At 46.4% G+C, this 23,906-nt stretch overlaps 3 protein-coding genes across 3 annotated transcripts in view; all 3 read left to right on the plus strand.

The window, feature by feature from the left end:
* Positions 1–233: 233 nt before the first annotated feature.
* On the plus strand, positions 234–2,384 carry TRIM13 (tripartite motif containing 13). Its single transcript, XM_083606661.1, has 2 exons — positions 234–370; positions 1,074–2,384. Exon 2 carries the CDS (start codon positions 1,080–1,082, stop codon positions 2,304–2,306), a length of 1,227 nt encoding a protein of 408 aa, XP_083462787.1. The 5' UTR covers positions 234–370; positions 1,074–1,079; the 3' UTR covers positions 2,307–2,384.
* A 2,362-nt stretch (positions 2,385–4,746) lies between these two features.
* On the plus strand, positions 4,747–7,390 carry KCNRG (potassium channel regulator; the record flags this gene model as incomplete). The annotated part of the gene is made up of 2 exons (XM_083606757.1): positions 4,747–5,321; positions 5,663–7,390. 2 exons carry the CDS (start codon positions 4,747–4,749, stop codon positions 5,907–5,909), a joined length of 822 nt encoding a protein of 273 aa, XP_083462883.1. The 3' UTR covers positions 5,910–7,390.
* Positions 7,391–9,475: 2,085 nt separating this feature from the next.
* The window catches only part of LOC310759022 (uncharacterized protein), a gene marked incomplete at its 5' end in the record, with an annotated part of 44,676 nt that continues 30,245 nt past the window's right edge, over positions 9,476–23,906 (plus strand). The window contains 5 exons of the mRNA XM_083605781.1: positions 9,476–9,865; positions 13,274–13,384; positions 17,264–17,347; positions 18,813–18,917; positions 23,679–23,795. Coding sequence (XP_083461907.1) covers positions 9,476–9,865; positions 13,274–13,384; positions 17,264–17,347; positions 18,813–18,917; positions 23,679–23,795 — 807 coding nt within the window. The remainder of the gene's footprint in view (positions 9,866–13,273; positions 13,385–17,263; positions 17,348–18,812; positions 18,918–23,678; positions 23,796–23,906) is intronic.

Consider the following 23,906-nt stretch of genomic DNA (forward strand, 5'->3'; position numbering starts at 1 on the left):
GCCCCCCCGGGGGGCCGAGCGTCGCCTGTCGCGTCGCTAAGCGGCAGCGTTTCCTTCCAGGCCGCTTTCCCGGTCTGCCCCGAAGGGGCTTCCTTGCAGAAAGGGCGGCATGTGAATTTAATACTGATCATGGAATAAATAATCCTAAGGGGTCGCCGTGGGTTTTTTGTGCCACAAGCCCCGGGGGCGGGACGGGGACTCGGCTGCGGCTCCAGCGCGCGACGCCGAGCGTCTCTGAGGCGGGCAGAGGGACGGAGCACTTGTGCGCAGGCGCAGCAGCGCAGGCCCGGGCGGGCGAGGAGCCTAGAGACGGGCCTGCTCGCCTCCGGGGCGGCCGAGGCGGCTCTGCGGCCTCCCGAGCGACGGGCTGGTGAGCGGGACTCGAGCGGGGCGGAGAAGCGGCGGGGCTGCGCAAGGGGGGCGGCGGAGGGAGACGGGGCCTGAAGAGGCGGCGCGGCCTTCGGCTCCCTCGCCCTTTGCGCCAGGGCCCGTCTGGTCATTCGGGGGGGGGGCGAGGTTACTTTTACTTTTATTCCTTGAATGTGCGGGTCTCTTTATGTGGCTCAGAGGACGAAGAGAAGAAATCCCCCAGAGAAATGCCTTAAAAACACCCCCACCCGCTTCGGAAAGGCTACAGGTTATATGGGAACGTTTTCGCCTAACGCCGAAAGTGAATCGCCGAAGTGTAAAGCTGGAAGGGAGGATCCTCTGGGTCATCTAGTCCAACCCACTGCAGTGCGGGAATCTTTTGCCCAATGGGGGGCTCGAATCAACAGCATATAATGGGGGGGGGGACTGCCGTGGTGCCCGTTGCCCCGGGCGCACAGTCTGGGGGCATGAAGCAGGCACCTCCCCATCCCTGTTGTGCCCTGCCTAGCTCTGAGAAAGGAAGGTGAAAAGCAAATGAAGAATTTTGATAGTTGGGTATTTTTAGCAGGTGTAGAATTTGTTATCCACATCTTTTGTGAAATAAAGTATTTAAACATTCACTGGATGGCAGACAAGATGCCTGAGTTTCTTAGATTGTGATCATTATACAGTATAATTCTCTGAATTCTCTCCTTTTATTACAGACCGCAATGGAGCTCCTTGAAGAAGATCTTACATGCCCCATTTGTTGTAGTTTGTTTGAGGATCCCCGAGCCCTACCCTGCTCACATAACTTCTGTAAGAAATGTTTGGAAGGGATTTTGGAGGGAAATGCTCGGAATGTAATTTGGAGACAGTCTCTCTTCAAATGCCCAACATGTCGGAAGGAAACCACTGTGACAGGGGTTAACAACCTGCAAGTCAACTATTCCCTCAAAGGTATTGTAGAGAAATATAACAAGATTAAGGTAACCTCAAAGATGCCTGTGTGTAAAGTACACAGCGGTCAGCCTCTCAACATTTTCTGCCAAACAGACACACAGTTGATATGTGGTATCTGTGCAACTCGAGGAGATCATATAAAGCACGTGTTTTGTTCTATTGAAGATGCTTATTTTCAGGAAAAACTTGCTTTTGAGACATTGTTCCAGGGTTTTGAAACATGGCGTTGTGGGGATGCACTTTCTCGGCTAGACACCCTGGAAGCCAGCAAGCGCAAAGCCCTCCAGATGCTGACAAAGGACTATGACAGAGTAAAAGATTTTTTTGAGAAATTGCAGTATACACTGGAACAAAAAAAGAATGAGATACTTTCAGATTTTGAGACAATGAAGCTTGCAGTCATGCAGGCATACGATCCAGAAATTAATAAACTGAACACTATTATACGAGAACAACGAACCGCTTTTAATATTGCCGAAGCCTTTAAAGAGGTGTCTGAACCCATTGTGTTTTTGCAACAGATGCAGGAATTCCGAGAGAAAATCAAGGTGATCAAGGAAACCAAATTGCCTTGTCTTACTGTCAACATCAATTCCACAATGAAAGGATTTGATACAAGCCAGTGGGAACAGTTTAAGCTTGCAGATGTGGACAAACTTTCTTTACCTCAGGAAAAAAGTACTTTTAACTGGGCATTTTCTTCATTGTCCTTACATAAGTTAATTGTGATTGTTTTGCTTTCCTTCCTTATACTTGCTGCCACACAGATGTTTTTTATGGACTTTCTATCTAACAGTCTCCAGCACTGGAAAATACTTATATCAGCATTTGGCACAGGTTATCTGGCAGACACAGCAGAGATGGCAGATCATGCTATCATCTACTGGGAGAAGATGACTGGTGGTGCTGCCATTCTGAGTGAAAAATGTGTAAATTACACCCTTGTGATGTTGGATAATATTGCCCAATTTATGTGCAAATACAAAATTTTGTAACTTCTACCCTTGTATAATAAGAAAAGTATGTTCAAACTGATTACTTTGGAAGCTTCTTAAAAAGTGATTAAGCAATCATTGATGTCATTTTTCTCAGGTCCAACTACTGATACTTGGAAATACTTTGCACATTGAATTTGAAAGGAGATACCTACTTAGGTAAAAAGTGCCAATTTATATTGTTTTTCCCAAGGTGAAAGGCATCAGTTGTGTGTACAGTATGAATCAATAGGCATTGCAGATTATGTAAAAATATTCATGAAATACGATATGTGCATTGCTGTTGAGTTTCAACGTTAAGAAGGACACATGGGGAGAAAATGTGTAAGTAATAGGTTGTGAGGTTAAGTATATAAGTAATAACCACTGGTGTACCAAACTTCAGAAGTACGGCACATTGCAAAACAATTCCTGATGTGGATGTACATGTGAAAGAACAAATACATACTATTAACTTCTAAAAAACTGTTTCTAGTTAGATGCTGATCCTAAATATACCCTGTCTTGAAAGTAAGTCTCACTGGCTTTAAAGGTAGCTGTGTTGATCCAAAAGGGTGGAATTCAACTTCACACTTTTCCAGTTGTTCATTCCGTGCAAATACTCCAGCTTGCCAGGCAGAGTAGTAACCCCTTCCCCTGCATGTGCTGTTCTGGGGGTTCTCTCATGCTGCCAAGCCAATTTCAGGGAGTACCAGGGGCAGAAGAGGGGGTAAGCCCTGTTGTTGAAGTCCTTATCCAGGGATTCTGCCGACAGGTCTGTTTAGGTGAATCCCACCCAAAATATATAATCTAAATTCATATTAGGGAAATAAATTAGGCCAACCAAATTGTTACAAAGTGGTGTGCAATCTTTTGAATTCCTGAGAAAACTTCAGGATGGATGTTAAAAGGAGGAAGAAAAAAGGCTGCTGGTGCTGATCAGGCCATCTTAGCCTGCTGTCCAAACACTGTTCCAGAGGTTTCGATGGAGGGAAAGTCTTCCTCTGCCCTGTTCAAAACAGCTCTGTCATATAAAGTACTATATAAATTTCAAAACAGCTCTGTCCTATAAGGTACAGAAATCCTTAGTTGAAAAGTACAGTAAAAATACCACTGATGGGAAGCTCCAAAATGGGGCATTCTGGGAGACACTGAGCCAGCTTGGGATCCATTTGTTTCTGAGTCAGACTCATTACTGTCACTTGGGTGTTGGGCCAATTGCCAGCATAGCAGGGGTCTGAAGGTCCTGGGCTGTCCAGACCCACCCACCCTCTGCCTCACTGATGGGGTCCAAAGGAAAGTAGAGCACTGTTTGGCATCAGCCTGGCTGCAGGAGTTGTGGAAGGAGGCATACAAGAAGCCATCTTGGGAGTCTTCTCCACATTTCGTAGGGTTTACTGCTTAGCTTATTCTCCCAAAGATATCCTACAAGGCAGCAGATGGTTAGGATCAGAGAGTTGTCCTGCTAGATGAGTACATGGGCTCCCTTCCCAGACTGATGAGCCCCATCTGCCCCTCACTTGCCTCTACAGCACGTGCAGAAACCACCTTGACTGTTGGACCCACTATTATTCCTGTCTGCTTAATCCACTGGAGCCCATCTTCACATGCAAGGGAAGTCCCTAATCCACAAAGGATTTTGAGACCAATTGGCTACCCCCACCTGGATTAGCTGGCAAATTGAAGGAATTTCCTGAGTTGTGGCCACTGTCCCATGCTAACAGTTACGAGCTGCGAGTAAGCTGAGTGCAGGGTGGGGCCCAGAGGTGGACAAACTGCCCTCAAATGAACACGATATGTCCCCCACCAGAGGTACTACTCCTCCCCTAACCCCACACGTACCCAGGGTTTGGCATATTAGTATCCTTTAGGGTGACCCGAGAGTTCTTTGAGAACTCCAATACCAAATTGCTGCTTATCTTAACAAAAATTTTGAACTTGATCCTAAGATCAGCCTCTGTCCCCAAAGTGAAAAATCCACCATGTCTACTTAGAAGTAAGTCTTTACTCCCAGGTAAAGGGTTAGGATTGTAGCCCAATATAGGAATTTACAAATCTGTTTGCTTTCAGGACAGGCCTATGTAGCTCCTTGATCACAAAACTGAGCTATAGTAGCATTTGTGAATATCTGCCTCACAGATAGGCAGCTCATTTGGGTAGATTGTTGTGGGTGAAGGAAGTAGGTCCTAAACTGGATGCTATTCTGGCCAGTCAGGATCTCACTGGTTGACTTTCAACATGTTTTTTTAAAATGATGCTTTATTTCAGTTGCAGTATTTTGGTTCCCAAGCAACCAACCCAGCCTTGTAAACAAAACTATACACTTCAGCGTTGTTGCTGGGGAATCCTGTCTGCTCAGCCTTTTTCTCCCATAACACAGGACAGGATTTGCTCTTTGCCTCTACGTATGTAGTTTGGAGACACTGCCAGAAGACACTGTTTTCCTGTGGAGAAGAGAAAAATGAACAATCAAGATGTGAGCATTTTGAATGTGGGAGGAGTGAAATTCACAACATGGCGTTCTACGCTACAGCAATTCCCTGAATCTAGATTGGCAAGGATGTTGGGTGGCAATGACTTAGAATGTAGGTTGGTGAATGGCCAGTTCTTTATAGACCGTGATGGAGTTCTGTTCAGCTATATCCTGGACTTCCTAAGAACACGACAGCTTTCTCTGCCCAGTGACTTCTCAGACTACCAGAGGCTGCAGAGAGACGCTGATTTCTATGAAATTTACTCTCTGGCTGACCTTCTGAGTCCAGAAAGTTTGTTGAAACCAAAACTAGAGATCTTGGAAATACGATTCTTGCTCCAAGAAATGCAAGCTTTTTTCCGGGTATTTGGCTCTTGTAGCATCACTATTGGTGAACTGGCTGGAAGAATCACTGTATTTTCAGAAAAGCTTGTTGGAACAACTTGGAAAAGCCATAATGACCCTTCACAGAAGTCGTCGATTCCCCTTTCTTTGGAGAGGCCTTCCCATCATGATGTCATTTTCCAGTGTGGCACTGACTACAGTGATCAGTTTATAGCAAGGTATTTTTCTTAATTTCAAAGCTAACACAATACAAATAGCATATGTACTCTCATGCAACTCTGACAAGTTTTCGTACCTTTTTCAGATGTTCTCTTTTAAACCCTGCTTCATACAAATAGGTTCTTCCTGCTCCAACTCTAATTCTACTACGTTCATCATATACCTTATACCTCAGCTGTCTGCTTTAATCAATTTCTAGTTTATATTTAGGCATGTGCAATAACTAAGGCAAGACTGCTACTGATCATTTTTATTGCACTGGTAGCAGGCAAAATACCAAGTGTAGGTGTATACTATCTGGTACATGCTGGCACTAACATTTTTTCATGGTTTTTTCCAGATATGTTTCTATAAAACCTGATCAGAGGAAATTGATTAATGGAACTAATGTGCTGGGCCTGCTGGTTGACTTATTACTCAAAGAAGGATTTCGTTTAATAAGCACTAGGACTGTCTCGGCTGAAGAAAAAATTGAATGTTATAGTTTTGAAAGAAAAAGGCAGCCAGACACCTTTTCCATTAGTATGTGCCAAACACAACAAGGCACCACTATATCACAGCCAATCCAAGTGCACAAACGCAAATGAATAATGAAGATCTTTTAAGCCGAGTGTGAAATTAACAAGGCTAAGAATTATTACAATAGCAGCACACATATTTTTGCTGTCAATATACCCTATTTGATGGATTTCTAATACTGGATATTTGAATGGTAAATATGGAACTTTGTCTAAATTACTTCATTAACTTAAAATAACCAGATACCCAATTTTATCACATCCAATGAAAAAACTTTTCTATCTACTATATTTATTTGCTTTTACCACATGCTACTGGACCTATTGCAAGGTAAATCCAGAGAAGTATACTTATCCTCACAGAGAACAAGGGCATCATGGTCTGAATGGTTGATCCAAAATAAGTGCACCAAGACATTTCATTTGCAATTTCCATATTTAGCAATCATCTTGTATCACAGCATTGCAGTAATCAGGATTATACTCCACGTAGATTTTCTGGTTAGGAAAGGAACTGAAATCTGTAATCTTTGATCTCTGGATGGCCCACATGTTGTCCTAAAGTGCAATGAAGGATGTTATCCTGTGATGAGTGCTTTTTAAATTTGTTTTTTGTGAAAGATTGTCATTGATAACAAACATACATATAACGTCTCTGTTTTCAGTTCATAGAGTCCTATCCACAGGTCAATTACATTTGGTGTGAGATGTTGCTGTCATAGACACTGTCAGATTGGGGGGAGAAAGATGTGGGGTTGCCAGTGGCAAAATGTGACTGGAACAATGGGAGGATCAAACACTGTTGGGGAGGCCAGGGCATGGTTGTTTGCAGTGAGTTTTGTTCATGGCTTGGGTGGCTAGGGGTTGTTGGGTCAAGTTAGCCATATTGATTTGTATGCTGTTGGGGCAGGAGGGGGGAGGCGATGTTGTTGTCTCCTTGGGCTGTATATGTAATAAAAGGGAGCCACTCCAGGGTGGAAGGCATCCTCTCTTGTTTGTCCTCGTGCTAATTTCAATTTGTTGGTTAGCTTTTCTAGTAAGGCTGTTTCCCATACGGTTTGGTACCCTGAGGGTCCCTCCAGTGTCAATTTGCTGTTCTGTCAGCTTCTGCATGTGGAATGCAGAGGTGCCATCTTCTTTGCCTCAGGCAGAAACATGTCTTGGGCCAGCCATGCACGGAACATAATGAATGGGAGGAGAAAGCCTTGACTTGAGAATGGAGGAGAGAAGAGAACACACCCAGCTTTCCGATGAGGGCAATAAACATTCCAGTGTAACTGCTGGTTTTTATCAAGAGTTTTCCTGAGTAACTCTATCTGACAGCCAATTAATGGGTGTTTGCAGCTAAAGCACAGACTATAAAATGCCCTTTGCCCCCAAAGCAGGATGTTGTGAAATGTAACTTCTCTGACAAAGCATCAATAACAGGCAAAGCTTCAGCTGCTGAAAATTTTCTTCCCATTACTGCTTAAAGGAAAAGGAACTCTTTGCTGATCTGTACCAGGTAACAAGAGATTTGATATATGACATAAAGCAAATACTTTAAAATGTATTAGGCCATTTGTCTTTATATTTTGACACAATGCTCACTTACTGTAAATGCTGGATTTCTCCAGCATTTTTCTGGCTATAAGCTAGCTACACTGATAGAGGAGTCAGAGTCCGTTAGAAGCATTGACCTATTAACTATGGATGATCACTGCAAGCGAACCACTCTGTGATTGTCACATAAATGCACAAACTATTCCTTAACACCTCTTGTTAGTTACCAGGCACAAGTTTAAGGCCATACTCTCTCTGAAGTACTTAGCTTACACAAGGATATAGACTGGGGTCCTACAGCAGTTCTTTTCCCCTAGAAAAGATGGGTGCCCATACTCACCATAAAGTCAAGTGCCACACTTTTTAACAACAACAAACGATGTGCCGGTACTGCGTACCCTTGAGTGCCCCCTGAAAAAAAGCACTGCCCTACAAGGGTGACGATCGTGAAACTGCCTGTAGCACAAAACTGCTGAGCTCTGGAATTGGAGTTGTTTTCTAATCTGCCCTTGAAGCTGAGATTTGGTGCAAGGTGAATGGAAGCTGCTTGCCCTGAATCTAATCAGTTTAGCCATATATTGTAAGTTCCAATAGCATTATCTGCTGAGGGTTGGGGCTAGGTGAAATAACGTTTTCCCATCTAGCCCTAAGTAGTCGTACCTTGGTTCTTGAACATAATCCATTCCAGAAGTCCATTCGACTTCTGAAAACGTTCGAAAACCAAGGCACAGATTTCAATTGGCTGCAGGAGCTTCTTGCACTCAAGAGGAAGCAGTGTTAGACGTTTGGCTTTACCCCCATTTGTTGCCTTCCCCCCCTCACAGCAAGTGCCACCATCCCTACACCAGCAGGACACAGCACATACATCCTCCACTGTCTGAGAAAACCCCTTAATCCCGATTTTAATTTATTATTTGGTAGATTTACAAAAAGAAAAACATACACTGATAAATTATAGAAAGGGGCAAGATTAGACACATTTCTGTATGAAAAAGCAAGACTCCTTGTGCTCTGTTCCCCCATTCTTCCCACTCTGGGCGGCCCTGCCCTCTGCCTGCACCAGTGCCGGGCCAGTGCCTCCTGAAAGGCTGGGCATGCGAAGCAGCCGCCTCTCGTCTTCCTCACCCGCTCTCCAGCAGCTGCCCAAGGGAGGAGGCTGGCAGCGATGGCCATGGAGAAGCAATGGGATGCTCCCTCGCAGCCGCCAGTCGCAGTCACCACTCAAAACAAGCACCGGCTCATTTTCCTCCCTGAAATCCGCAGCAGCACGGAGCGGGGTGCGGGTGGGGGATAGGGACATTCCGAGATCAGATCAGAAGCTGGCGTCGCTTTCGTAATTCTGGGACTGTCCCTGGAAAATCGGATCACTTGCAGAGTATGGAAAATGCAACCTTGCTTCAGCAGCACATGTAATAGCTCCAACAGACAGGAGAGGCATGTTAACAGTGGCGTAGCGTGGGTTGTCAGCACCCGGGGCAAGGCAAGTAATTTGCGCCCCCTAACCCGTGGATTTGCGCCCCCTAACCCGTGGATTTGCCCTAACCCCAGATGTTGCGCCCGGTGCGGCCGGCCCCCCCTGCACCCCCCACGCTACGCCACTGCATGTTAAGCTGGAAAGTGCCACACTAATCAGCAAATGCTCCCCTAGGTCACTTTATCTGCGCTCTCGCTCTCTCAGGTGAATTGGTTATAGCATGGAATGTGTGCAGCTAGACCGCACATGTCCTCTGGGCGTCTCCACTCTTATGGAAATTCTGGGTTCCCCAGATAAGTTATAACTAGTTATCAAGTGGCTAGTCCCCACATCCTTGCTGCCAGGGAGGCCCTTGGGGAGCGGCTGGCTCTCTGCACATGCTCAGGCGCACCATCCCCGGCTGAGATGATAATTACATGCAAGCGGATTGAAGGACCAGCCCGCCCCGTCGTCTCCCCGAAGCCAATCGCTGCAACCACGAGCCTCTTCAGCGGATGAATGGCGGAGGCCAGCGATTGGCTCCTCGGGCAGCGCGCTCCCTTTTGATTGGAGCTCCTTTCTCGCCCCGAATCGCCATGGCTACGAGCGGGGCTTCGGGCGCCTTGGCCGCCTGGCGCGGATGAATACAGCAAGGCGACTTGCCGTTTTCTTCCTGGGGCTGGTGGGACTCGCGTGTGTTTCCAACCGAAGCCCCGTTCCCAGCCCGGTAAGAGGCAACCACTCCTCGGGAGCAGCGGAACTCCGTAGGGAGTTCCGGGAAGGAGAAGCCGAGGGACTCTTTTCCCCCGGCGGAGGGGCGCCCCTCCGCCGGCGCGCTGCGTCCCTCCTCGCCCCTCCGCCGGCGAGCGGCGAGGACGCTTCTGACACCGGCGGGCTGCGCTGGGCGAGGCCGCGCCCGACCCCGGCGGGCATGGAGGCCCCGGAGGGCAGCGGGGCCGCCGGAGGGCAGCGGGGGCCAATGACATCCACGCCCAAAGAGCACCATCCTCCTCCGGGCCTCCCCGACCGAGTGAGTGGCGACGGCCAGAGGGACCCGGGGCCTCGCTTTCCGAAGGCCGCCCCTGCGGACCAGCCCTTCTCCGCCTCGGGACGCGGTTCCCCAGAGGGCGCAGGGCCTTAGAACGGTGGAGTTGGAAAGGGACCCTGGGAGGCATCTAGGCCGATCCCCTGCCAGGCAGGAAGAGGCGGCTGCCCCGCACGGGGATCGAACCGGCAGCCTTGGCGTTAGCAGCACCGGCGCTCTAAGCCGTGCATGATGGGCGCTGTAGTCCAACCACGTCTGGGATTTTGCCGCCTTGGTAACGGGTGCAATTCTTTGAAGGCTCTTCTGGGCGGCAGCAGATAAAGATGTCAAACGGAGCAAAAAAGCTGCCGGCTGACTTTCTGGCTTACATGTAGCAGATCTCACCGTTAACTCCCAATTAATATCTGAAGAAGTGTGCATGCACACGAAAGCTTATACCAAGAACAAACTTAGTCTCTCAAGTGCTACTGGACATTTTTTTTTTATATATTTCCCAATTAATATGTAGATTTACTCCTTTTACTGCCCCCAATTAAATATAGTGGATGCACCTCACAGTATGCCAATTAAATGAAAGTCTACAATTTACCACAAGTCTTGTGTGATTTAGAGGAGGTAGGAGTTGATCAAACGATAAAAGTTTTAGTTACAAAAAGAAGTAGTTTGTGAAACAAAGTTGGGTCGTGAGATGTGTTCTTTCAGGTAGAAGTCAACATCACTTAAACTATAAGGATATTGCAGGCTTAAACACACAGTTTTTCTTAAACTTCGGATGCTAAAAATCAGTTGTTACACTTCAGGTAGATGTTCAAGGTTCTTGAATAGGTGGTAAAATGCTTAACTCAGTTTCTGCTACTTCCCTCTTGTTTCTTTACTTAGCTGTTATAGGTATTACAGTTAAATACTTTTGACACAGCTGCTGCTGCTTCTTTGGCAATCTTGTCTTCCATGAACACGGTTTTAACAGTGAGTCCGTAAGTGACTGTGGAGGCCAGTTCTGGATCCACACGTCCTTCCACAGTGGGGACATTGGTTTCCGGGTGGGAGTTGGTCGCGGTGAGGATTTGCCAAGCGTGCCTTCCTCTTAGCACGTTTCTTCCTTGCGTCCTGAGTTTGAGTGTCTTCAAAGTCTATGACACCTTTGGTCAAGGCTGTTCTCCAACTGGAGTGCTCACTGGCCAGTGTTTCCCAATTGAATACCCTGGTTCATAAGTGAGGGGCGCTTTCCCTCAGTTCCCCTCTCTTAGCAATCCCACTACTGCGGTATTTTCAAATAGTACAACAGACCCAGGGGGTCCCCTCCCCCTTGTTACTGGCTTAGGGGTCTTCTTTGCCAAGAAGAGAGCAATGCTCCCTGCGCTCCTTCCGGGGCTAGAAAGGGCTTTGTTTAGCCTCCCGTTTGCTAGTAAATCGGAAGTAGTGTGTCCCAAAACGAGGCATCTCTGACAAGTGGGTCATCAAGATCAAAAGTCTGGAAAGCTCTGGCCTAGAAGATCTCTCCCCTCCCGCCTGGAAGGAGACCCCGCTTTTGTCTGTCTTCCCCCATCTTCTTTTCCCTCTCCTGGCTCAGACTCAGCCCTCCAGTTAGTTCCTGTCAGAAGACTTTCCCCAGACCCTCCACCCGCTCTTCCTAGCCAAGCTGCGAGGCTCCTTCCTCTGGCTAGAGAGAGTCTCCTCCGAGCGGATGTGCCGCTTGGATCAGAGCCAGTTCTCCCTCAGTCAAATCCTCTCCTCATCCCTTTCTCCCATCTCAACCAAGCCCTATTTCTCAGCCTGAACCTTGTCTGACCCCTCAAAGCCAACCCTAACTCTCCCCCAGAAGCAGCCCTGTTTATTTTCCCTCCAAAAGGGCTGGCTCCACCCCCTTCTGGCTGGCTGGCCGGGTAGCCAATCAGAGAGAGGCTTCAGCCCTCTGTTGGAATTTCTGAGCCTGGCGCTGCTGTCTGTCACACACAACAGCTGCAGCCACAGCCAGAACCATCCCTTCAGTTTTCAAAATGCAAACTAGATTTACCGTAGGTCATTTGAGCACTAGGATTCTTTAGCACTGCTGAGGCATTGCTCATCCATAACCAGCTGGAAGTAGAATTACAGTTATGCTTCCACACAAGATCTATAATAAAATCCATAAAACACCACTGGCAAGATAACATAAGCCCCATTTAGGTTTAAACCAATCCTGATTTAAAATAAAGGGCAATATATAAGGCACTACACATTGCACATTTCATCTGAAGTTGTGTAGTTGGCTTCCTGGGCAACTTGCTGGCTTCCAAAAACGAGTAAACATTGCTACTAAAAGCATGTCTAAGCAAGTATCTGAAGTTCCTAAAAGGTACAGCATCACCTGATGTTACATGGGGGGGTGTACTTGCCTTCTGTCGCTTGCAGATTTTAACCACATGAAGCATCTTTGGGATAAGACCTTCCTTTGTCTCTACAAGGCAAGGCAAGTTGAGGAAACCACTGCCATAAAAGTTTAAACTCGGGGCTAAGAGTCCCAGAACCATAAAACTACATAGCTTGGGCAAAATATTTACATGTGTGCTTAAAACCACAGAGGGCAAACAACGAGCTACAATCTTAAACCTGGGGGGGGGGGGGAATCTCATAATTGCACAGATAATCTAAACTGACTGCATTTACACCCATCCATTCATCGTTTTATTCCTTAGCCGCCTTTCAGTAGTTAAAACCATGTGAAAAAACACATAATTACAAGCACAAAAATGTAATGTAATAGTAAACAATAAAACATCAGAAGCTGCAAAATCATAATTCTTGTTATAAATACCCTGTTAGTGATAACATGTATATATGCAAAGAGTTTTCCCCCCCCCCACCCCCATGAAGTAGACAGCAGATTTTCTCCAAGTGGTGCATGTATCCTGCAGCTTAAGTATGTTAGTTATGTTTGGGCCACCTTAAGCACTGAGGTAGTCGTCTGTTCCCCATCCAACTCCAACCTTCATTTCCCTCTATAAATGATACTGTTCTAAACATGGATGGAGAACCCTTGGCCCTCCAGATCTTCATGGCCTTCAGTTCCCAGCAGGCCTCATCAGCATAGCCAGTGGTGAGACATGTAGTCCCAGCAACTCTTTGGAGGGCCACAGGTTCCCCATCCCTGTTCTAGAATGGGCAGTTCAGCAAGAGGTAGGGATCACACCTGATTATTTAGTTATGAGGATTCCCCCATTACTTTTAGCAGTTGACATCTGAGAAGAACCTGAACTTTATAAAGAACATTCTTTATAGGCTTCTAAACACACTGGCATTTCTACAAATGGCAGTTCTAGTTGGTTGGTCGCGGTAGGCTGGGGAAAGCCATCTATGCAGAAAGTTTTCATTGTTTATGCTTGCTTTAATGTGTTTGCTTGTTGTTTTTTCTAGACTGATTCAGCAACATCTTTAGATAGTGACAGCTCAGGAGAAGACTGGCTTATAAAAGTTTGCTGTCCAAAAGCCCGGCATCGATATCGTAGATACGCCCAAGCAAAAAAGGTCGATATTTTAGTAACCTGACTTTAATGTATCTAAGACTTGAGAAGAGGACAGCAATGTGTATGAACCTTTGTGACACAACAGTTCTCAGTGTGCAACCTGGATAATTGGGTATTGTGTTGATTTAGTAAAGAACTACATAATTGCTCGAATTCTGCCTCTATATTTAGATTTTGCTTTTAAAAATTAGTCAAATTCATGTGTCACATATACTCAAAATGCAGTGGGGATAAACTCATTCCCTCTTGCTCTAAACTCCTCCTCGATCCAGTTGACCACTGCAACTTGGACATAACAAGTAGTAGTGCTTATGCATATGCAGTTCAAAGTATAGCATATTATGTACTTTTAAACAACAACACTGAATATTTCAAAATAAATTTAATGTGATACATGAAAATGTAGGAGACACCATGAAATTCCCGTGTCATACGAACATAAGATTGCTGGATCTGGCCAGTCAGATGTCTGTGGGAAACCTGCAAGCAGCACATGGGCATGTGAGCACTTCCCTCTCCTGAGAGCTTTTCTAAAGACTTCCTACTCGTAGAATTTAGCTCCTGAGTTAAAAGTTTTTTCTAGATTTGGGTCTTAGCACACAATGCCCTTACTGCGCCCTTACTATTCTGTCTCACTGTTTATTTTAATAAACTTATTAACTTAAGGGGCTCTACTTACCCTCTTCTTGCACATCTGCTTACCGTATTTTTCGCACCATAGGACGCACTTTTTCCCTCCTAAAAATCAAGGGAAAATGTGTGTGCGTCCTATGGAGCGAATGCAGGCTTTCACTGAAGCCTGGAGAGCGAGAGGGGTCGGTGCGCACCGACCCCTCTCGCTCTCCAGGCTTCAGGAAGATATCCGCTAGCCATGGGAGACCCAGCTCTCCCACGGCTAGCGGTGTGCTGCATTAATCCGGAGGCTTGGGGCGTGCGGAGCTCAGCGCGCCCCAAGCTTCTGGGTGCCGGCAAGGTCTCCGCTAGCCGTCTAGCGGAGACCTTGCCGGCACCCAGAAGCTTGGGGCGCGCTGAGCTCCGCACGCCCCAAGCTTCCGGATTAGCGCAGCGCTCCGCTAGCCGTGTCTAGGCTGCGGATGGTAGCCTGCTTCCCGGAGCGTTGGGCGCCCTGAAAGCAGAGCGCCCGGCGCTTCGGGAACATATCTGCAGCCTAGGCAGCCCTGCGGGAGGTCCCGCAGGGCTGTCTAGGCTGCGGATAGCAGCCTGCTTCCCGGAGCGTCGGGCGCCCTGAAAGCAGAGCGCCCGGCGCTTCGGGAACACATCCGCAGCGTGGGGAGCCTTGCAGGAGTTCCCCGCAGGGCTCCCCACGCTGCGGATAGCAGCCTGCCGCCCGGCGCGAGGAGCGCCCTGAAGCAGAGCGCCCCTCGCGCCAGGCAGACATCTGCAGCGTGGGGAGCCCTGCAGGAGTTCCCCACAAGGCTCCCCAAGCTGCGGATAGCAGCCTGCCGCCCGGCGGGTGGGGCGCCCTGAAGCAGAGCGCCCCGCGCGCCAGGCAGACATCTGCAGTGTGGGGAGCCCTGCAGGAGTTCCCCGCAAGGCTCCCCAAGCTGCGGATAGCAGCCTGCCGCCCGGCGGGTGGGGCGCCCTGAAGCAGAGCGCCCCTCGCGCCAGGCAGACACCCGCAGCGTGGGGAGCCCTGCAGGAGTTCCCCGCAGGGCTCCCCACGCTGCGGATAGCAGCCTGCTGCCTGGCGGGTGGGGCCCGCTGAAGCAGAGCGCCCCGCGCGCCAGGCAGACATCAGCCAGCCCCACAAGCTCAGGGGACAGCAGGGAGGTGCAGCGCCACCATCCCGCTGTTCCTCGACCTGGTTCGGTTTCCCTGACCTGCTTTTGGGGGGGAAATAAAGGGAAAAATTTTTTCCTTTATTTCCCCCCAAAAAAACTAGGTGCGTCCTATGGGACGGAGCGTCCTATGGTGCGAAAAATACGGTAATTCGCCTGGACGCTGTGTCAGCTGGGGCTTCCTGTATCTTGTGAGCATAAAGTAGTAAGGGCTGTGCCACGTCAGATGCACACACACAATATCTCCAAGCATATAGTATGATTTTTAAAAAACAGATAGTCTGATTTTTTTAAGCATCTGATTTAATAATAATAATAATAATAATATTTTTTTATTTATACCCCACCCTCCCCAGCCAAGGCCAGGCTCAGAGCGGCTTACAAGCAATAATAAAAACAAGTTGAATGATTACAACTTAAAAACAAAATTAAAATACAACATTAAAATATTGAAACATTAAAATATTAAAATGTAGCCTCATCGCAGGAGGAGAAGGAAAGGAAAAAAGAAAGAGAGGGAGGGAATCAAATTGGCTCCAAGTCAAAGGCCAGACGGAACAACTCTGTCTTACAGGCCCTGCGGAAAGAAATCAGATCCTGCAGGGCCCTGGTCTCATGAGGCAGAGCGTTCCACCAGGCCGGAGCCAGAGTTGAAAAGGCCCTGGCTCTGGTTGAAGCCAATCTAACTTCCTTAGGGCCTGGGACCACTAGGGTGTTGCTATTTATGGACCTTGAGGCTCTCCGTCCCGTAGGTACGAGGCGGTCCCGTAGGTACGAGAGTCCTAGGCCGTGAAGGGCTTTAAAGGTCAAAAGCAGCACCTTAAATCTGACCCTGAACTCTACCGGGAGCCAGTGCAGTTTGAAAAGCACTGGGTTTGAAATACTCCCATGGCAGAGACCCCGTGAGGAGCCTCGCTGCAGCATTCTGCACCCTCTGGAGTTTCTGGGTCAGCTTCAAGGGCAGCCCCGCGTAGAGCGAATTACAGTAGTCAAGCCTGGAGATGACCGTCACATGGATCACTGTGGCCAAGTCAGGGCGGGAAAGGTAAGGGACCAACTGCTTGATGCGGCGAAGGTGGAAAAATATCGCCTTGGCTGTTGCTGTAACTTGCGCCTCCATGGAAAGGGAGGCGTCAAGGATTACACCCAAACTCTTAACGGAAGGCAATGGCACTAATTGGGCCCCCGCAAGAGAAGGGAGTTGGTCCCTCATCCCCATGCCATCCCGACCCAGCCATAGGACCTCTGTCTTTGAAGGATTTAGTTTCAATTGGCTTCCACGAAACCATCCAGCCACAGCTTCCAAGCATCTGGTCAGTGTGTTCGGGGCTGAGTCGGTGTGGCCATCCATCAGCAGATAGAGCTGAGTGTCATCAGCATATTGGTGACAGCCCAGCCCAAAGCTCCGGATAATCTGGGCAAGGGGGCGCATAAAGATGTTAAAAAGCATCGGGGAGAGAATTGCGCCCTGCGGCACTCCACACACCAAGGAATGGCGCGACGACATTTCCCTCCCTAGTGGAAAGACAATTTTTCTAGTCTGATTTTTTAAAAGTTCCTACTCCCAACCCTCACTTTATTTTCCTTAGTGCTTGGTTGTCCTGTGAAGGTGAAAAATATTGGCATTTTTTCCAAGCCAATTAAATCATCTTTTTAATGACTGAAATAAACTAAGTTTATACTCTTGGGGCAACATGCGATGATATACAGTATGTCCATTTGTTCAATGGAAATTGGCTTGTGCAACATGATTTTCAGTTTCTCTTCTGCATCTAGCCCCCTTGCATGCTAGAGGAACGTTTGAGGGGGTTGGGAGGGTGCAAGAGGGATGAGAGGAAAGAGAAACCCCCTTGTGTGAGCATACACTTGCATTACATTGGCTCTCACCCTTTTTTAAGAAACACACTTGTTTTGAGGAAACTGGGAAATCCCTTGGAACTTAAAGCTCATCAGCCTATTGCTGTGAGACCTTTCCTGCTCACTCTTAAGTCAGAAGGATGTGACAATGAGACATACTCTCAAGTAAGCATTGCCTTAGATGGTTTTTTTACTTTAAATTTATCCAGCAAATATCATTACAGCCTACAAAGACAGGATTCTCGCATTTGGATAAAGAAGAGGATTTTATAGCGCTTACAGAATGGATGCCTATTACACCTTACCAGGTACAGAAGGTCAAATGTTTTCTTGAAGAAATGCAATAAAGCTGATGCATTCAGAATTCCAGACACAACTGATTCTTAATTTTTGGTGGATATGATGGAGGTAACAGTGCATCAGTTCATAAGAGCCTTCTTCTGTTTGCTTTTCCTTTCTTTCACAGTATTTAAGATTTGTGTTATATATGTCGCCACAATCCTTCTAAAATTTTCAAAAATGCTATCCCTTCTTAAAGACAAGCTGTGTCTGACTTGGGAGGGGGATTTCAGAGAGCACTGTTACTTAGTTTCCTACTGATCCCATGAAGCAATCCTCTGTATCTTGTTTTATGTTGTGTACCGCCCTGAGATCTATGGATGATGGGAGGTATACAAATTTAATAAACAACAATAACATTAAAGAGACAGAATGTAGAACAGGATGTGCCACAAAACTTCATCTGCCCAGGAAATAGCATATGGATATGTATTGTCTTTGTGCACCTTTGGGTGGAAAATCAGCCAACACATTTTACAGTGGTACTTCAGGATGCGAATGGGATCCGTTCCGGAGCCCCATTCGCATCCAGAAGCGAACGCAACCCGCGGGTCGCGATTCGCCGCTTCCGTGCATGCACGTGACATCATTTTGACCGTCTGCGTATGCGCAAGCAGCGAAACCTTGAAGTAACACACTCCGTTACTTTTGGGTCACTGCAGCGCGCAACCCGTAAATACTTATTCCGAAGCTACTTCAACCCGAGGTATGACCCAGTGGTACCTTGGGTTACATACACTTCAGGTTACAGATGCTTCAGGTTACAGATGCTTCAGGTTACAGACTCCGCTAACCCAGAAATAGTACCTTGGGTTAAGAACTTTGCTTCAGGATGAGAACAGAAATTGTGCGGCAGTAGCGCAGCGGCAGCGGCAGGTGCCATTAGCTAAAGTGGTAAAGTGGTAACTCAGGTTAAGAACAGTTTCATGTTAAGAATGGACCTCCTGAACGAATTAAGTTCGTAGCCAGAGGTACCACTGTAATATGCTTAGTCACCTTATCTAATTTCTGCATATCCATTGCTGTTATGCCATGTTCTTTCAGGTAGAAAGAACTTCTAGAGAATAAAGAAAAACATCTCAAAGAATTGAATAAGTTGGAATTGAGGACTGATGTCACAGTCCTATGACCTAACTTTGGAACACTTATTGTCTATTGTAGAGAAGTTCTGTTGTACTAAGTACTGGTTCCCCATTCCACTCAGTAGCCTACAAGATACATATACTTTTAGAAGGAGTTAGGGTTAGGGTTAGGGTTAGATACATACACTTTTAGAGGGAGTTATTAGAAAGTTGACGTCTGGCTTGACAAGCTGTGATCTGGAGCTGTTGAGAGGAGCCAGTATATTCTTTAAAGGCCTCTGAATATTTTTGTTTGTTAAGACTAGTGGGCTCCTTTTTTCCCCTTTTTGCTAATTCAACAATCTCATACTAGGTCTATCCTGGAGTGCCAAGGCAGGAAAGTACAGACTTGGAGTGGCTCATAAGACTTCGCTGTCCAAGGGCCCAAATGGAGCAGATGAGGGCGGAACGAAAGCAAGTGAGTGACTAGGTGCTTAACGTAGGACTATATCCACTACTTTGGCAGTGTACTATCACAAAATATGTAGTGCTAGCAGTGCAAAACAGTTAAAGCAGCATTTCATTTTGATTTAATTAAGTTTCTTAAAAAAATGATAAATCTAAAACTCCCATTGTGAGGTCAACTGATCTAAACATAAGTAGCCAAATTCCTTAGCTAGACATTGATTCTTTACATTTCAAAAGAGCCAATGGGGGCTAGAGTGATGGACTAGGACCAGGGAAAGCAGGATTTGAATCCCCACTCCGCCCCAAAGATCACTGGGTGACCGTGGGCCACTCACAGTCTTTCAGTGTAGCCTACCTCACAGGGTCACTGTGAGGATAAAATGGAGAGGGGAGGGGAAAGTGTGCGCACCACTTTGAGGTCCTTTGAGAAAAGGTGGGATATAAATAATCTGGGTAAATTTTCCTTACCCTGCTCAGAAGGGTGATCTTCATATTTACAAGCAGGCATAACACAATGGCTAATGAACTTCTTTGGGAAATTTCCAGATGAAAAGTTGTATATAAGTACTTGAAATAAATAAGAAAAATAATGTACTGAGCTAAGCACTTGTGTCCTGGCTTTGAATGTTACCTCTGCCATGACTGCAATACATGGCCTTGGACAAGCTTTTCTCTCTCAGCCTCAGACCCCCATTGGCCACAGGGGGACAACAGTGATTGCAAGAAATTATAACATATTCAAAGTACTGTACAAATGCTGAGCATTGTTATTGAGGTGCATGCTTTTCCTGTTAATGGACTGTCAGCTCCATCGGTGGAAAAGCTAAGGCAGTTATATATTGAAGGCAATTTATATAATTACTCATCATGTCGAAAAAGAGTTCTGTTTAGTTTCCAAATGTTTGTAGTAGCAGAGCAATGCACAATATTTTATTTATTCACAATGTTTATGTGGTTACTTTGGAGGTCATACAGTAGTCTTCTTGTTGTTTTTGTTGTTTAGTCGTTTAGTTGGGTCCGACTCTTCGTGACCCCATGGACCAGAGCACGCCAGGCACTCCTGTCTTCCACTTCCTCCCACAGTTTGGTCAAACTCATGTTTGTAGCTTCGAGAAAACTATCCAACCATCTCGTCCTCTATCGTCCCCTTCTCCTTGTGCCCTCAATCTTTCTCAACATCAGGGTCTTTTCCAGGGAGTCTTCTCTTCTCACGAGGTGGCCAAAGTATTGGAGTCTCAGCTTCAGGATCTGTCCTTCCAGTGAGCACTCAGGGCTGATTTCCTTCAGAATGGATAGGTTTGATCTTCTTGCAGTCCATGGGACTTGGGTGGCAAGATGATGTCTCTACTTTTTAAGATGCTGTCTAGGTTTGTCATTGCTTTTCTCCCAAGAAGCAGGCGTCTTTTAATTTCGTGGCTGCTGTCACCATCTGCAGTGATCATGGAGCTCAAGAAAGTAAAATCTCTCACTGCCTCCATTTCTTCCCCTTCTGTTTGCCAGGAGGTGATGGGCCCAGTGGCCATGATAATTTTTTTGATGTTGTGCTTCAGACCATATTTTGCGCTCTCCTCTTTCACCCTCATTGAAAGGTTCTTTAATTCCTCCTCACTTTCTGCCATCAAGGTTGTGTCATCTGCATATCTGAGGTTGTTGATATTTCTTCCGGTAATCTTAATTCTGGCTTGGGATTCATCCAGCCCAGCCTTTCGCATGAGGTGATCAGGCACTCCCATTTCTTTAAGAACTTGCCATAGTTTGCTGTGGTCGACACAGTCAAAGGCTTTTGCATAGTCAATGAAGCAGAAGTAGATGTCTTTCTGGAACTCTCTAGCTTTCTCCATGATCCAGCGCATGTTTGCAATTTGGTCTCTGGTTCCTCTGCCTCTTCTAAATCCAGCTTGCACTTCTGGGAGTTCTTGGTCCACATACCACATACCACATGCCTTCCTTGTAGAATTTTAAGCATAACCTTGCTAGTGTGTGAAATGAGTGCAATTGTGCGGTAGTTGGAGCATTCTTTGGCACTGCCCTTCTTTGGGATTGGGATGTAGACTGATCTTCTCCAATCCTCTGGCCACTGCTGAGTTTTCCAAATTTGCAGGCATATTGAGTGTAGCACCTCAACAGCATCATCTTTTAAAATTTTAAATAGTTCAGCTGGAATATCATCTCTTCCACTGGCCTTGTTATTAGCAGTGCTTTCTAAGGCCCATTTGACTTCACTCTCCAGGATGTCTGGCTCAAGCTCAGCAACCACACTAACTGGGGTGTACGAGCCATCCATATCTTTCTGGTATAATTCCTCTGTGTATTCTTGCCACCTCTTCTTCATGTCTTCTGCTTCTGTTAGGTCCTTACCACTTTTGTCCTTTATTATGGTAATCTTTGTACGAAATGTTCCTTTCATATCTCCAATTTTCTTGAACAGATCTCTGGTTCTTCCCATTCTGTTGTTTTCCTCTATTTCTTTGCATTACTCGTTTAAGAAGGCCTTTTTGTCTCTCCTTGCTATTTTTTGGAAATCTGCATTCAATTTTCTGTATGTTTCACTATCTCCCTCGCATTTTGCTTGCCTTCTCTCCCCCGCTATTTGTAAGGCCTCGTTGGACAGCCACTTTGCTTTCTTGCATATCCTTTTCATTGGGATGGTTTTTGTTGCTGCCTCCTGTATAATGTTGCAAGCCTCCATCCATAGTTCTTCAGGCACTCTGTCCACCAAATCTAAATCCTTAAACCTGTTTCTCACTTCCACTGTGTATTCATAAGGGATTTGATTTAGATTGTATCTTAACCGGCCCAGTGGTTTTTCCTACTTTCTTCAGTTTAAGCTTGAATTTTGCTATAAGAAGCTGATGATCTGAGCCACAGTCAGCTCCAGGTCTTGTTTTTGCTGACTGTATAGAGCTTCTCCATCTTTGGCTGCAGAGAATATAATCAATTTGATTTCGATGCTGCCCATTTGGTGATGTCCATGTGTAGAGTTGTCTCTTGTGTTGTTGGAAAAGAGTGTTTGTGATGAGCAGCTTGTTCTCTTGGCAGAACTCTATTAGCCTTTGCCCTGCTTCGTTTTGAACTCCAAGGCCAAACTTGCCAGTTGTTCCTTTTATCTCTTGACTCCCTACTTTAGCATTCCAATCCCCTATAATGAGAAGAACATCCTTCTCTGGTGTCATTTCTATAAGGTGTTGTAAGTCTTCATAGAATTGGTCAATTTCAGTTTCTTCAGCACCAGTGGTTGGTGCATAAACTTGGATTACTGTGATGTTAAAAGGTCTGCCTTGGATTTGTATTGAGATCATTCTATCATTTTTGAGATTGCATCCCAGTACAGCTTTCGCCACTCTTGTTGACTATGAGGGTCACTGTCAGGGAAGAGTTAGAAGTTTCCAGTTTCTCAGAGGGAGAAAGCATTCCCCAAGGGGGGAAGGAGAGCAGTGAATCTAATAGAAGAGAGCAAGAGGAACAACAGGGAGGGACTGGCTGTTCACAGGAAAGGCAAGGGTTAAGTTCTAGCTCAGATTGGGAGGAGGGGAGATACAAGCCAGCTCTAGCCAGGAGGGTAGGAAAAAGAGCAGGAAAGCGAAGGGAAGGGTGCCTTCGACATTTTGAGAGTGGCTGGTCACCGAGAAGCAGAGCTCAGAAGGTATCTGAAATAAGTGACTCTGAGGAATAATAGTTAAGAACCGTTTATAAGATTGTTTTGTTAATACGCAATAAAAAGTTATAGAAGCGTTTGTGTGGTGATCTGAAGAGGACAACGACCAGGCCTGACAGTCACTCCATTTCTTTTATGGGATTCTTGCCCACAGTAGTAGATATGATGGTCATCCGAACTGAATTCTCCCATTCCCGTCCATTCTAGTTCACTGATGCCCAGGATGTCAATATTTATTCTTGCCATCTCATTTTTGACCACATCCAACTTACCCAGGTTCATGGTCCTTACATTCCAGGTTCCTATGCAATATTTTTCTGTACAGCATTGGATTTTCCTTCCGCTTCCAGGCATATCCGCAACTGAGCGTCCTTTCGGCTTTGGCCCAGCCGCTTCATCAGCTCTGAATCTACTTGTACTTGTCCTCCGCTCTTCCCCAGTAGCATGTTGGACGCCTTCCGACCTGAGGGGCTCATCTTCCAGCATCAAAACTTTTATATGCCTGTTGTCTTTGTCCATGGAGTTTTCTTGGCAGGGATACTGGAGTGGCTTGCCGGTTCCTGCTCCAGGTGGATCACGTTTGGTCAAAACTCCACTATGACCTGTCCATCTTGGGTGGCCCTGCACAGCATAGCTCATAGCTTCTCTGAATTATTCAAGCCCCTTCGCCACGGCAAGGCAGTGATCCATGAAGGGGATCTTAAGACAGTAGTCTTAAGATTAGCTTTAAGAAAAATCAAGTCGGTCAGTTGATTAAGTGCAGGTGAGTCAGTGGTTGCAGAATGTGGATGCCAGACCATTATAGCCCTGAAATGGTGGCCATATTCTGGTGTGAGCAAGAAGACTATGGTGGCCCACATATGGTCCTGTTTCCATTTGGAGAGGGGCACTCCGTTTTCTAGGGACCTGGGAAAGGAATTACATTTCATTTAAGTACTGTCTGCACCGAACTGAAAGCAAAAGATTTCAGGATGTAGTTTTCCATCCTTCTCAACTTTCTTTTGGATGAATGCTGAGGATAATACTGTATCCTTTGTGTAGGCAACTTTGAATTTGGGGTTGATAGAATATGGTATATTCACTGTGATTCCTCACTCCACTCTGCTTTCTTGTAAGTCTCTTCCAGCAGTCTCTACACCCTTGAGTAGATCACCCAGCAAGGCTGGCAGAAGTATTCAACCTGGAGGGACCAAAGATTCTGAAAACTGGCTGAAACATTTTTCCATTGCGCAGGTACACCTGAGTTTGGCGGCAGTAGTAAGAAATCAGTACTGGCACTACTCTAATTATGCTTTCTCAGCTTTGGAGAGAAGGTGGAAACTCTTGTTAACAGGTTTCTTAGAG

Source organism: Podarcis filfolensis, assembly GCF_964270895.1.
Source record: "Podarcis filfolensis genome assembly, chromosome: 3".
Classification (NCBI taxonomy): domain Eukaryota; kingdom Metazoa; phylum Chordata; class Lepidosauria; order Squamata; family Lacertidae; genus Podarcis; species Podarcis filfolensis.